The following is a 14987-nucleotide window of genomic DNA, read 5'->3' on the forward strand; positions in this document are numbered from 1 at the left end:
TTTAACTACGTGAAAGAAAAGCATCCAGAATTACAGGCTGATTGCAAAGCTTCATTAGGGGGAGTTGCCAGATGAATCTGTTGTTCATTATAGCTGAATGAAAGACAAGATAGAAATGGTACAACAATCGGTTGATTACTTAAGAGGTAGATGGCCAAAATAATATTGATATATTCTGAAAAGATTTGTAAATTTGCAGAAATCAAGATTTCTGTTTTGTAGTGTCAGATTATCCAGTGGATGCCTACTTCAGGTTTTTAATCCATGATAATTAAAATTGGTTATAGCTTTTAAAAGGATGATTGAACAATGCTCCTGCTCATATCATGAAGAAAACGAAAATCTTGGATATCTCTTTCCAGTTTGCAGATCAGAAACTGACCATTCTGGAGGCAGGCTGTGGGGTTGGGAACTGCTTGTTTCCGCTCTTAGAAGAAGATCTGAATATTTTTGCATATGCCTGTGATTTCTCTCCTAGAGCTGTTGAGTATGTGAAGGTTGGTATGATATTTGGAACTTCTTTTAGAGTGTCTTCAGAAACTTCTGCGACTACAAATTACAGGAACTGCAGACTTCTCTTGCCTTCCTTTTTGTAAGAAGGGTAGAATAGCTCATGCCAAAAAGGGGAGGCTGATCTATTTCAGTGGAGCTTCTATTCAAGAAGCTGAATCATTGCTCAAGACATAGTCTTTCAATGTCAGATTGTAGTATTACGGTAATATGTGCATATTACTTGAATGTTTTTTTGAAAACAAGACTTTTTTGGGTGCACTACTATGTCTCTGCTGACTGTGCAGTACAAGCAAAATTTGTTTGGGATGGAAACTTGCCCTTGATATTTGTGGGGGAGAGGGTGTCCCAAGGAAAATCTTGAAAACAGGACTATGAAAGTTATTGTCAAGGTTATTTGTCTGAAATAGGTATTCTTGTACTTATTCCTAGGTAGATGGTACTGTAGTCCAAAGTTAAGTCTTCCAGGACAGCTGATGAGGGCTTTGGGTTTTAAAACTCTCTTTGGGTTTTTAAAACTCTTTTATTGAGTTTGTAATTACAGGTAAATTTCTATATATCTGTTATTTGAAAGGTGCATACTCTATGTCTCATGGGAAACGTAGGAAGAAATATATGTAGCAAACTGGAGAGGACAACAGCTCCCTGGGTTGCCAACAGCTGAGGTTGGGCTGAGTGTGTACTTTGGGTTCTGAATGCCTTAAGAGTGTTTGCCACCACATCTCTTGCTGACCTTTCTTGCCAAGCTTCCTTTTACCTGGCAGAACTGTGGGGCTAAGGCAGCCCAGCTGCAGGTTCTGTGACATGAACCTGAACTGTTTACAGCCGACTCAGGAGATGTACTTTGATCACCTTGTAATGCAGAATTTCTTTTAATAATATGCCTGCGTTTGTAAAGAGTAGAGGCAGTGGTAAAACAGAAATGGTATATTTTCTAAACTGCCTTAACACACATTCCTTCTCAGGTTCCTGAGAGCAGGAATTTAGTTGTGCTTGTTTCCAGTGGTTGTAGGTTCACTACTGTAGTAATTGTAGTTTCACTATTGTAGCACGCAGCGAAGAATTTCTGGTGGCATTAGTCACCTGTTGCAAGTTAATCTTCTTTTGCCACCGTGTTTTGTGTTGCTCTACTGATTTTTTACTTTTTTGCTGTAACAAATGCTGTGAATTTTCACTGAAAGCATTTTTTTTTTCATTTCCCTAGAAAAATGCCTTATACAGTACTGAAAGATGTAAAGTGTTCCAGTGTGATCTTACCAAAGATGATCTTCTGGAAAATATACCAGCAGATTCTGTGGATGTTGTCACACTTATATTTGTGCTTTCTGCCATTCATCCTGACAAAATGCATCTTGTCTTGAAGAACATTTACAAGGTAAAACCAGCTGATTTTACAGCTTTTAAAGCACTTCCTTTTTAGCTTGAAAGTGCAGGTTTGTTTGGTGGGGTTCTTTTCTGAGAAAATGACCCCACTTGTAATGGTGATTTTTAATATTACATTCCATGGATGTGTTTAATTCTTTCACAGAAAATATGGGACTAATTCTATGTGGGATTTTTTTCTTTCTTGGTGTTATGAAGTTGTTTTCATTCTGGCCTGATGTGTGTCATAAACGTAACAGAAAAGTATGATTTGGGCTCCTTGGTTGAATGTTAACAAATAATGCTAATGGCTCACAGGCTCACAGGAATGTCTGTGTTAATAAGGTTTGAATTACAGTGAACCAAAAGAGACTCCCAGAAGTTAAAGTCACTTCCAGTTAGGATGTTATTGTTACTGTTAAACGGGTTTGATCTGTGCTGATTTAGAAGCGTGGGGTATTCAGAGATCAACTTTAGTCTAGAGACACTCCTCTCCCTCAGCTGCCTTTGTTAGGTGATAGACTAAAATAGGCCCATCCAGAGGGTGGTTTAAACAATCTGAATAGTGATCTGCGTTTTCCTGTGGTGCCATATATTGACTGCAGAGGGAAATATGCATAAATAAAAAATTATGTTGACTAGGAATGCATTTGGGGTTTTATATTACCAGCTACCCTATTTGTTTTATCATCAGTAGTCTGAAAAAGGAGTGACAGAGTTTTTGGAATATCTCCATCTATTTTCCGAAGTCAGGATTGGTTTTTAGCTTGTGCACATGAAAAGGCTGATTATTGTTTTCTCTGTGAAAATACCTGGCTCACTTAACTCACTGGTATGTTTTTGCACAAATTTGCAAGAGGCAAGAACTCCTTTTCTCCTTTAACAGATACATCTGGTATTTGATATGGTAATACAGTGATTATAATAGTTGATAACAAGTTGATAATTCAGTTCATACACAACTTTTTTGTTGCACAAGGAATGAATTGTATATATATCTCACTTCTGTACTGAATGTGTTAGGATACCTTGCTTTAGTTACATGTGTCTGTATGTGTATACAAATAAATATATACATAAGGCTAACTCCATTTACATTATTAAAGCATCTGTGTATTATATGACAGGTATTAAAACCAGGCAAGTGTGTCTTGTTCAGAGACTACGGACTGTATGATCATGCGATGCTGAGGTTTAAATCTGGCAGCAAACTTGGAGAAAACTTTTATGTTAGACAAGATGGGACAAGATCGTATTTTTTTACTGAAGGTAAGAAATACTGTAGAGTGCTTTCTCTTCTGTAAATCTTCTGTTTTTTCTTACTTCAGGGAGTTGCCAACAGACTCAACACAAATTTTGTCTTACACAGATGAACTGTGAAGTCGTGCTGTACTTCATTTGCCATTTTTTGTGGGGAGAAGGGTATTTAGACTGGCAGGACTTTTTGGAGCACTTTCTTGTTTACAAGCTTCTTCCATGTGCTGTACTGTTTCAAGAGCAGCAGTTTCTGAATCTGTTGAATTTCATTCAGATTCGTTAGCTAAGGGAAAAAGACCAGTGGTCAGTGGCAGAACTGATCATCTTTGTAAAACAACTAAGCTATTACCTTTGCTGGGTTTCTTTGTTTTTTTGTTTTTTGCAAGGCTGTTCTGGTGTTTGATGTGAGGGCTGCTGAAGAAGTCGATGGTTTCTAAAACAGAACCATGACATAACCACTGAGAAGCTTGTGCACTGAGAAGCTTGTGCACAATCCTGCTGTGACAGCACTGACCAGCTGTAGTCACTCTGTCTTCTGTTTGTTTTTTTGATTGGGTTTTTTTTTTTTCAGTAAAGATGATTCAAAAAGCATTTCCATGTGATACTGTGTTTAAATACTTTTTTTGTTCAGTGCTAGTAATGCTTTGGGAAGGAAGGTAGTTACTGCAATTTACTGGTGGAGAATTTGAAGCACAGAGGCATGAAGGAATTTGCTTAGTCTCTCTCTCAATGAGTTCGGATTATAGTTTGTGTTTAACTCCCAGTTCCTCATGCTAAACTTCATTGAATTGTTACTTCCCCCCATCTATTGTAGGGCATTGTGTAATAAGAGCTGTGTGTTTATTTCTGTGGGGCTCATTGTTCTTGGTCTAAAGCAAAATATAGCAACTAAAGAGACCAATTTGGTGCTAAGTAAATGTTATTCATATTTTATGACATAACATATTACCTAATTGCTTCTGATATGTAAAAACCACTAATCTTGTCTGAGCTCTCTCTATTCTTTATAGGACAATGATGAAATCTAAGATAATGCAGGCTGTGCTACAGCTTCAGTAAAGCATTTCTAGAACTGTTATTTATTGAATGATTTTTAGTTCTGTTTAAATAATTTGCTCTTACAGAGAGAATGGATGCTAAAGGGAACAAGTAAGAGAGTGAGCTAGCTGTGGAATTTTAAATCCCATTTTTATTGTGTGTTAGGATTGTTTCTGAATGAGAAATTCCTTGCTAGTGTGCATGTTTGCTTTGGGGAAAGAACTGATGTAGGGAGGAGAAAGAGGAAGGGAGGATAAAAGAGAGAATTTATTTTATATTGTTCATGTAAGCAGTTGTTTTGCCCTGGGCTGGCTTGTGACTGTCTCATGGACCACCTCTACTCCCGTTTTTAATCATTGTGATCTCATTTATCTCACTGATTTTCATACAAATATTGCTTAGCGCTTCAAAATTCTTTTGTTACCAGAAATATGACTCATAATTTCCCCACAGTTTTCTTACATGGATACAAAAAAAAAAATCCATTCTTCCACTGTTTGAAATAACGCTATGGCTGAAATTCTGTGTTATGAAATTATGTGCAACTTCCTCACAATGGGGTTTCATTAGGTCCAAAATTAAATGCTGTTTGCTTATATTTAATTGAGGTGGCTCCCCCACTTTCCATGAGCACACTGTGTTTATAACCAAGGCATGTGCCTTTGTGGTGGGCTTAGGCTGATACAAACCTGCGCTACCACCAAAGCGAGTGGTCTCATCCTCCTTCCTCAGCACGTCACCTCTTCTGGGACTGGGGTTCCTGTGCCCACACCTTCAGCCATTTTGTCCATCAGATCCCCTAAGCAGTGAAAAAAATGTCATGTCTTTGCTTTCTATCAAGTGGCACAAGTTTCGAATGCCCTGGATTTATTGTGAAATTACGACCTGAGTAAATAAAACCAAGTGCAGGAAAGGAAAAGCACTGATCTTTAATGAGCAAGACAAGTCAATAGCGTGAGCAACCCTCTCTGGTGCATATGTCACCCTGTTTGGGAAGTACTTCTGCCTTCCCTAAAGAAGATATGCTTTGAATAATACTCTTTTGTTTCTGGAAAATACTTGCAGTTTGACTCAGTGGAGACTAAGTACCACTGTATCCACTTTGTTATTTTGTTTGTTTTCCTGTTGAGCAATGGCTTATGAATGTCTGGTAACATCGGGCAGAGAGGCATCTACAGGGCTGGATTACCTTTGAAATATTTGAAATGAGTGATGTGTTCAGCTAGTGTATGTCAGCTGCACAAATGTGAAAATGTGCTGGCATCAGCCAGGAGGAGAATAACAAAGCACAATAAAATGAGATGTGGCACATTTTGGAACCTAAGCTGAGTATCTAGCTTAAGCTCCAGTTTTGCAAGCAGTTTTGCTTAGGTTGATGTTTCTGAAGATCCATATTGATTTTATTCAGCAGTCTGTGCACAGAACAGCTTGAAATCTGAAAGCCTGTGTGAGTTTCATTCTGTAACACGTAAGAGCATATGCTTATGGAAGTGTTGACTACTGTTTTAAAAATAGCTTAAACATAATATTTGATCTTTTATTTTTTTAATTCCCTTCTAGAGTTCTTGTCTCAGCTTTTTAAGGCTGAGGGATATGAGCAAGTGGTCAGCGAATATGTGCAGCGAGAAACTGTGAACAGGAAAGAAGACTTGCGAGTTCCAAGAGTTTTTCTTCAAAGCAAATTTCAAAAGCCTTCCAGTAAGACATAAGCTCTTGCTGATTAGCAACAGCACTGCTTGTCTGGAATGGAAGCCAGCACATAGTTTTTCCTTGTGTGTTCTCATCTTTCTGGTAAACCAGAAATTACTGCATCCAGTACCTCTTGCTGGTTTTCATCCTCAGATATGAAGTATGAGTGCTATTTTTAATTCACCTTTAAGATGGTTTAGTGATGCAGGCAAACTGTTGAGTATCTGTATTCCTGCTTCTAAAGTAAATCCTGTGCAGCATTGCTGGAGGATCAGGTTAAACATACTAAATATGGTAAATTTTAAGAACTAGTTTTCATTAGTTACTATCATAATTGTTATTTCCATTTTTATTAAAAACTATTTAAAAAATAAGTATCCTGTGTTTCCTATCACTTACTTTTCTGTGGCCTGTTGAAGTTACAGTATTTGTAGGGCTTGCCTATGATTTCTCAGAGAAAGGAGTGACACAGACTCAGTGAGTGCTATAATAAAAGCTGCCTTGGTATTTTAATAATGGCATCTTTTTAATGTGTTCATCATTTAGATAAGCAAGCAAATGTTTATTTTCTAAACATGATTCTAATTTATCTGATTTCATGCCTGAAGAAAGTTGTTAGAGGATCAGGTTGTCTTTATTCCTAATTAATTTCAGATGTTCTTAATTTGATAAGCAGATATAATAACTGGGCAAGTCAGTTTACCATTTCAAACTGAAAACAGTGACTCAGAAGTACTTTCTTTTATATCAAGTCTAGTTAGCTACTTCTGTCCTGAGCCAGAGGTCTCAATTCTTTTCCATCTCTGTCAGGAAAGGTGTTGGTCTTTGCTGTTCCTATCACTCCAAGCAACTCTATTGATGCTGTGGCTCATAGCTTGCTACAGACCTGGCTGCTTAAAGGAACTTCATCTTTTCCTTTAAGTAGTCTTGGTGATAAGCATTGCAGAACCTCTCACTTGTTACTCAAAAACATGCCTAAATCTTTAACTTGAATATTGAACAGCTGCTCTGCAGCAGAGGAAGCTTGGAATTATCTGGTGACTTGTGCAATGTCCTGTGTGGGTCTTGTGTAATGCCCACAAGTTGCAGCAAGGGAAACTCCAATGGAATACTAAGAATTTTAATTTTTATATGTAAGAGGAGCTCAGATGCTCGGACACAGCCCAGGGAATTGTGGAATCTCTGTTCTTGGACATACCCAGAAACAGACTGAGCAAGGCCTTGAGCAACCTGTGGCTTTATTTGAGGGTGGCCCTGTTCTGAATAGGGATTTCATCTCTTGCAGTTTATATTACTATTTGATTGATTTACTCAGGCTGTCACACACATCTGATGTGGACCAGAGGTGACTATTTGCCTCAAAAAAGCCAAAAAATGTGATTCTGTTTTTTTTTTTTTTTTTCCTTCCAGCACTTTTAACTCTGTGTGTGCATGGAGGGAAAGAAGTAGTTAACTTTTCCAGCCTAATGTTACAAAGTTAACCAGTCAGATTTTTATTTTATTTTTTTTTAACAAATGGGAGCTGCTAGAGCTCTTGCTCAGTTTGTATGTTAATAAATACATTTGTAGCAGATCACTGCTCTGTGTCAGGGCCCAACACCTTTTTTTTTTTTTTTGTTCTGAAACTGTGAGCTCCAAAGCTGGATTTGTTGTATTTGTTATTACATGACATCTCATATTTTTATGGAGAATATCATCCCCAAGATTTATGCACTGCTGACCCTTGCTGCACAACCCATTAGCCCTTTCTGCCATACTGGTAATAAATATCTAGTAACATTTCTAGTAAATGAAAAAAATGTGTTAAAAAGGGGAAGACAATGATACCATTATTCTGTTCTGAGCATTCATCATTTTGTGGCTTCCCTCAGAAATGTTCATCTTTAGTACAGCAGTTCTGTGATGATTGTATCCAGTTTGACCTCTATTGATTTTTAGTGGGGTTTGGAGCCTACAACTCCAAGTGCCTTATAGCACATAAATGGCACTGAAGGATTTCCTTCTGCTGTGCCACTGACAAATGATTGTCAGCATATGCAAAGGCATATGCACTGAACCAGGCATCCTCAAAAGAAAATTAAATATAGACAAGTGTTAAAAATATTTATCAGAATGTTTGAATCAACCAAGTAGACTTGGATGCAATCAGCCACTGACTTCCTTTTTTCACTGAACTAATGATTGCCTGCACAATAGTTTACATTTTTGTGGCTGCCTGTAGTTTCTGTGTATTTCTACTTGAGGGACTACGGCCACTTTTTCAGTAGCAGCACATTAAATGGAGAGCAGTGTTTCTAGTTTTTTTATTTCTCATTTGGTCTCATTTCCAGCCAAACATGGAAAATAAAGTAGTGTGCATTACACCCCTGCCAGAAAGGCCTACAGCTGTAGTTATCATAAAACAGAGGTTATTTGGGGATGAGTGGTCAGAAAGCTTTATTTGGACTCTATGATTCTGCTTCAGTCAAGTATAAATCATTGCAAGGTTTTGTAACTATGGTAAAGTTTGAGGAAGTTGAGTCAGCTCTAAGAAATCCTTGCCCCATCGTGTGAGACATGGGTCCATGTGGTTATTGCAGTGCTGAGTAAAATTAATATACTCCCCTGCAACCCTTCAGCCTTTCCAAGCTCATGTAACCTCACTAGAGGTGGCATATGCCAAGGAAACCCATACCTGGTATTCTTTACTGAAGAACTATCCTTAGGATGTGGTAATCAGGGTAAATAGTGTCAAAAAGACATGGAAAGAGGATACACGTGCACTGAATCACAGAATCATAGAATCATAGAATGGTTTGGGTTGGAAGGGACATTAAAGACCATCCAGTTCCAATCCCTTTGCATGGACAAGGACACCTGCAGTTACACCACATAACTCAAAGCTCCTGGCCCTGAACACTTCCAGGGAGGGGATAGCTACACCTTCCCTGTTCCAGTGCCTCATAGTGAAGAATTGCTTCCTGAATGCCTAATCTAAATCCAGCCTTGTGCTCAGCTTGCACAAACAAGCTTCTGTGCCATGATGGTAATGTCTTGATTGTAGTTTGATTTAAGTTGTCTTCAGTCAATGGGGGCTGCTGATACTGACTGAATTGTCTGTAGAAGACCTTCCTTTTTTTTCCTTTAATCTGAACTAGCTCCTCTATCTGGCAAGCATAAATAGCAAGTTACTTCATGCCACCACCTTATTTTGAGAATAGAAGCAAATTATTATTGAAGGAGTAGTAGAACTAAGAAAACCCAATTTATTTGTATAAATTTCTTTGTCATTTGATGCACTGTGATTGCATTCTCTGATGTTTAATAAGGTAGGAATTGTGGCTAAAGTTTTCCTGCTGTTAGAGAATCCTAAATGTCATATTCCAGAGTGAGATTTTCTGATATCTCTACTAGAACTGAACAGCATATATTTAGGGATAATGCTAATGGAGCAGTGTGCCACTGGGGACATTAGTAAGGTCTTTTTGTTGTCTCTTTTAATCAGATTTGCTGAAATATAATGCCTTTGAGTCTTCTGACATTTTGTGTCCTTTACTGTTGTCAAATGTGATTGCTACTGTCCAATGTGTTAGACAACAGGCTAAGACCAGGCAGAAATCCACACGTGCTGTGCATATGCTGTATACATCGATGGCCTTTCTTCCCTGAGGAATAAGGGTTACTGAGAGAAAAACAGTTGAACTTTAAAGTAGTGGTACTGCAGCAGGTTTTGTGTGGTTCATTTGATAGATAAAAGCTATTTCTATGTATCTTTCAGCTACATGATAGTTCCTGGAGTTTTAAAGGCATGGTATTTAACTAGTTAATACAACGCTGTCCCTGTGGTTGATAATTTCTGTGAAACAATGTGTAGTAAGAGTGGGATCTGAAACTCTGGCATAAATAAGCATCTGCAGACAGCTGCTAAACACCAGTCTTGGTCTCACAGGAGGAAACTGGTATATGGAATATGAAAGGTCATTCACAGACCTAACTGATATTCTCTTTTTTTCTTGATTTGTTGTACAGTTTATACACCTGAGTATAGTGAGAGATACAAGTTAACCCATTAGGAAGTATTTTACTTTAAAGGTTATTTGAAGTATATATCTATATATTTGGAGAGGATATAGTTGCTGGATATCAGTATATGAAGGAAAAGAGGTAAGGCTATATTTAAGCTTCTGGTGGAAAAAGAGTTTGAGTTTCACAGGCCAGGGATGACACACAATTAAATGAGTTGTTCATCTAAAAGGTAAATGTTTGGGAATGAAAGTCTGCAGCTTTCAGTACTAGGCTGATATTACAGGCACACAGAAGGGTAACATCTAATTGTGTGCAGTGTTAGGAATATACATAAGACAATCTAGGAAGCTGAATTTTATATTGGAAAGATTGCATTAAAATACAGTTGATGAAAACAGGTCTCTGTTTATGGATTTTTACTTTCCATGATGTAGCTATGATGAATTTTTCACTGACCACTCTTGTTATTATTAAGAAAGATTGTGAGCCATTTCCAACATTTGGCAGCAATCATTTACTAGTTATATACTCTTTAAAAACATCTGGCCCTTGGTGCAGGAGGTTCAAGGTAGGAGTATGTTTGTGCTCTGTATTTGTAATGCAAGTTCATTTGTTAGAACCAAGGCAGATGGTGAGCCTGTACTGTTGGGAGGGCTCACAGAAGCATTACTTGAAAAGATAAAAGCTGTTATCCAGGTGAGATGTTCCATTGGAGAACTTTTTTTACTCCTACTTCCAAGGCTCATGTGTACCATTTATGGTGTTTGCAGCAGAGAGAAAAAACTGCTGCTGTGAAATCAAGGGAGGTGTAAGGAAAAGAGTGTGTGACTTTTTTTGTTGTTTTTTTTATGACTAGCAGTTTCGTATACCTTTACTTGAATGATTGTTGGTTGAGAGCATTTATCCCCTTTTCCAGCAAGTCTTAGTAAAACTGAGTCACTTTTGAAGGTCTGCCACAGACACAGGTGTAACCAATGCATGCCTGTAGAGTTTGTGCAGGGAAGGATGGGGAAAGGCAGCTGTGGAAATGAAAATGTAATTCCAGGTTTGTTTTTCTCCTTTGACTTGTAAAAAGCTTTCTACTTCACATTCCCTGCACTTTTGAGCACACTTCCCTGTGCTTTTGAGAGTTCCCACTCTGGAGTGTTGGTGTTGTCTTATCCTTTTTTAAACCTATCAGCTCCAACTCAGGTTTCCAATATCTGTCGTATCCAGAGAATTTAGAATAGGAATGACTGTGGGTATTTGTAGGGAAAAGTCAGAGAGCAGACAAGTCACAGCCAGACTGCTATTTTGGCTTCACTCAGTACTTTTCTACAGTTAGATTCTCTGGACCCCTTGGGTTTCTGTAAGGGATTTTGAGTAGTAGGGAAGATGCTTTCCAATGGGTTAATAATGTCTTCATGCATATTGGATTGTGCATTTGAAATATAAGGATTTATGTCATTCTTGATCTGTACTTTGCTGAGACATGGCCAAGAGAAAGCCTATTAGAAATATGAGTAAAACTCGTAAGAGTGAAGAACCCCCTTTGAAGTAAACTGAAACAACCAAGCTGATACAGAGCCAGAGTGTATTTTAGAAATACTAAAAAAATCTTCCTCTTACAACCATAGTTTGCTCTATAAAAAGTATTAGCTTGCCCTTTTGCTCAATGGGTCCTTTTCAAGCCATTAAATAAAGTCTTTTAAAAAAGAACATAACTGAACCTCAAAGGAAAATACTCTGAACAGACTCTACAATCTCTTAAAGAAGGGCAGTGGTGTTCTCAAAAGCCCACTGAAGGAGGTTAAGCTTGTCAACTGCTACTGCTACTGAGGGCTTTTACCTTGATTCTGTAATGCACAGTAGATATTTCATTTGTACACACTTCTTATGGGAGCTCTTTCTCTGATTGGTCACCACTAGTAGATCAGTGAAATAGATTGATTTCTGCAGTTATAACAGAACTTTAGATGTAGTAATACTTCTGCAAAAGAAAGCCTCCTTGTGAACAGCGTATGAATTGAAGGAGCAAGACTGTCTTGTCAGTGCTAGCAGCAACATGGTTTGTTCATGTGCCATTCAAGCCTGTCATTTGGCAGGAAATGCAATGTCAGGCAGCATTTTGTAGTACTGCAATAAAAAAATCCAAAGATGATCCTTTAAAAATTTTGAACCAAAGCAAATCAGCTTTCAAAAATTTAAAGAGAGGAGTTAGAGTGTGCCTGGCATGCTCAAAAAGCATGCAAGAAAAACTGTAGCTGCATCTGTGGTTCTATTTGTATTTAAATACCAAGCAAAGCTGAAGATGTGCAACTTTACTCTAGGGACACTAAAATGGTTTTACAGCACAGGTAATAGTTGTGTAGCTGTTGCTGTAATGATAGTGTTTTGTTTCATGTAGCTTTGTAAAGAGCTGGGAATATGTTACTGTTGACTATGTTCATAAATATGAGTAAAGTATGAGTCATAAATATGAGTAAAGTGTGAGTAAGTATGAGAAATTGGCTTTTGTAGCTTGATTTGACATTTCCTGGAGCCTTTAACATTGTATATCCTTACTTCAGTGAAGTTTCTGTTGCTATTGATTTTATGGTGCATGTCTTGAATATTACAGGAGATGGGAAGAAATATAAAGTGCTGAAATGGTAGAGTGCAGAACTACAGGAGATTTTCAGAAACCAGGCTGAATGAAGCCCAAACGTCAAGTTTAACACACAGTGACTTTCAAAGAGGATTCTTTTTAACAAAGACCTTTACAAACATTCAGTGCATGCTTGTTGTGGTGATACCTGGAAACCCACGAATGGGACAGCATTGTGGTGAGTGCTATGGACAAAGAAAAGAAGAAACAACCCTTGTCCTAAAAATTGTAACCATCCAGTTATGCAAGATGGGTAAGAAGAGGAAAGAAATATCCGATTTGGGATGACGTAGAGATCATTATTTTCCCTACTCCAAATTTAAAGAAAGTTCTGTGAAAATGGGACTGAATAAATAATTTCCCATATCTTGGTTCAGTATCCTAATAGCAACCCATCTTGCTGCATAACACATGCTCTGATAATGCGACATGGAGGAAAACATGGTTCCTGAATGTCTTGTCACTGCAGCTGGAAAGACTGTACCATTCTTAACCCTGCTTCTGTTTTCCTGGGTCATTTCAAGATTTGTTTCTCATTTTCTGCCCCCTAGGGAAGAGGGAAACATCTTGGAGTGAAAAATGGTACGTAAGAAACAAGTAGCAACATTTGCTGTGAGTTCTAAGTCTCCTTGTTTTCCTATTGCTACAACCATCAAGCCTTTTAAAATCTAGGAGATGAAGAAGTAACTACAATGCATCCTTGAAAAAGGAAAGGATTGGGTCAACAGGCAGCACTGGAAGGTACTTTTCCACTTTGGAAATGGGCATGGTAAGAGGCTCCATCTGTCAAAGTCAGTGGGAAAATTTCATCTGACTTCCTTGTTGAAACTCCAAGATGGCAAAGGAAATTGCAGTTTAGGGTGGGAGATCCTTCCTCTTGCTGACCACTGACAGGGGCAAACCTGGTCATAAAAACTGATGAAGTAAGTGCTCAAAATACACGCCCTGGAGGAAGGGGTGGGGTGGGAGAAAAAGATACAAAAATGCCTTGATGAGGGTTACACAATAAATATTTTTTTTCTTAGCAGAAGTGTTTCAGCTAGAATTGCTGTGGGGGGGGGGGGACAGACAGTGAATCAAAAATGTTAGTGAGTTGTGAGCAATGGCAGTGCTGTCCTTTCTTTGGCTGATCTCTTCTGTCTTTCCAGCCTGTTGCTGCTTAGAATACAGGAAATCCAACCCCTGTGGAGGCCGTAAGGACAATGGAGAGTTTGTGATCCCTGGGTTTGGCAGCCTGCTGGATTTATAGCATAAACTCTTTTCTATCTGATAGTTTTAGTGCAACCTTGTCTTCCAGTGCTGCTTGAAGCCCAGGGTCGAAGAAACACAGGTTTTAAAGAAACTGACTTAAAAAAAGGAGGGAGAGTTTGTCAGTGCTGGTTAGCAAAGTCTGTGGCTGACATGATGTGTATTTCTTGAGTAATGGCAACATCAGGTATTGTTTGCAAAGCCAGGAAAAAGGAATAGCTTCCCTTACACATCTCTACTGTAAAAGAACTTTCTTCTCTCTAAACCGTCTGTACTTTGTTAAGCTCTTATCTGGCCTTGTTGGAGGCTTAGTTTTATGCTTTATGGCTAAATATGGAGCTGTTAGGATGAAGTTATTTGTGCAAATGTTGGATTTCTTTGCCCTCCCCTGCTGTGCAAGTGCAGTTTGACTAAAGAGGGTGAAGGAAGAGAGAGTGTTTGGGAGTTTGTTCACAAGATGGCACTAGCCACTAACCAGTATTCCCTTCCTTTTAACTCTAGCCCTAAATTGTTTAAATCTTTCACAGTGAGAAGATAGAGCTGTTAATGATTAACTATAGACAAGGCAGCTAGAGTCTTATATGCAGTTAAGTTGTCTTTTTGTCTACTTAAACAGCTCTTGGATCTCAAAGACAGAAAACAAGTTTTTTTTAACAGGAAATACAGTTGCGTCTCAGAGATACTTGTTATTTAGAGGGACTGTTCCTAGCACAATGTGAAGAATGAAGTGCAATACTATTACTGCTAATGCCAGCTGTGATCCTAATTGCCTCTGCCCATGAGGCAATAATTTGTTGCATTGACAGCTACAGTTTGTTTGTGTTTTGAGTCCCTCTCAACTGGGACTTTGGAAGATGCAGTGACTTCAGACAGATTTCAAAGTGCAGTGCCTTAGTACAATTGTTTTTTACCTCAAAAATTATTAGACACATAAAAAATATTAGACACATTTCTGTTCATATGAACTGCTCCTCTTACCGCTTTTTTTGTGTTCTAGATGAGCTGCTCTCCAGTTGAGCAAACATTCAAGCAGAGTGGTGTAAGATGCCTGTAGCGGGAAGAGCCTTTCTTGCTCCTGAGGCTTGACAAGCTGCTGACCTCTCCATTGCCTCACACCAGAGTGAGCTGCTCTCTGTGGGTGTGTGTCCCACCTTTATTGGCCCCCTGGTAATAGGGGGCCTGCCCTAACCAGGCACAGGTGGACTCACACCCACTCTTTGGCAACTCGAGGCACCTGGTTTATCTTGTTTCT

General features: G+C 38.5%; 1 protein-coding gene across 2 annotated transcripts in view; it reads left to right on the forward strand.

The window, feature by feature from the left end:
• The window catches only part of METTL6 (methyltransferase like 6), an 8955-nt gene extending 2729 nt beyond the window's left edge, over window positions 1-6226 (forward strand). For both annotated transcript variants that reach the window (XM_030444799.1, XM_008504383.2), the window contains exons 3-6: window positions 363-497; window positions 1715-1885; window positions 3000-3141; window positions 5728-6226. In XM_030444799.1, coding sequence (XP_030300659.1) covers window positions 363-497; window positions 1715-1885; window positions 3000-3141; window positions 5728-5876 — 597 coding nt within the window. In that variant the 3' untranslated portion in view covers window positions 5877-6226. The remainder of the gene's footprint in view (window positions 1-362; window positions 498-1714; window positions 1886-2999; window positions 3142-5727) is intronic.
• Window positions 6227-14987: the final 8761 nt, after the last annotated feature.

Source organism: Calypte anna, chromosome 2, assembly GCF_003957555.1.
Source record: "Calypte anna isolate BGI_N300 chromosome 2, bCalAnn1_v1.p, whole genome shotgun sequence".
Taxonomy (NCBI): Eukaryota; Metazoa; Chordata; class Aves; order Apodiformes; family Trochilidae; genus Calypte; species Calypte anna.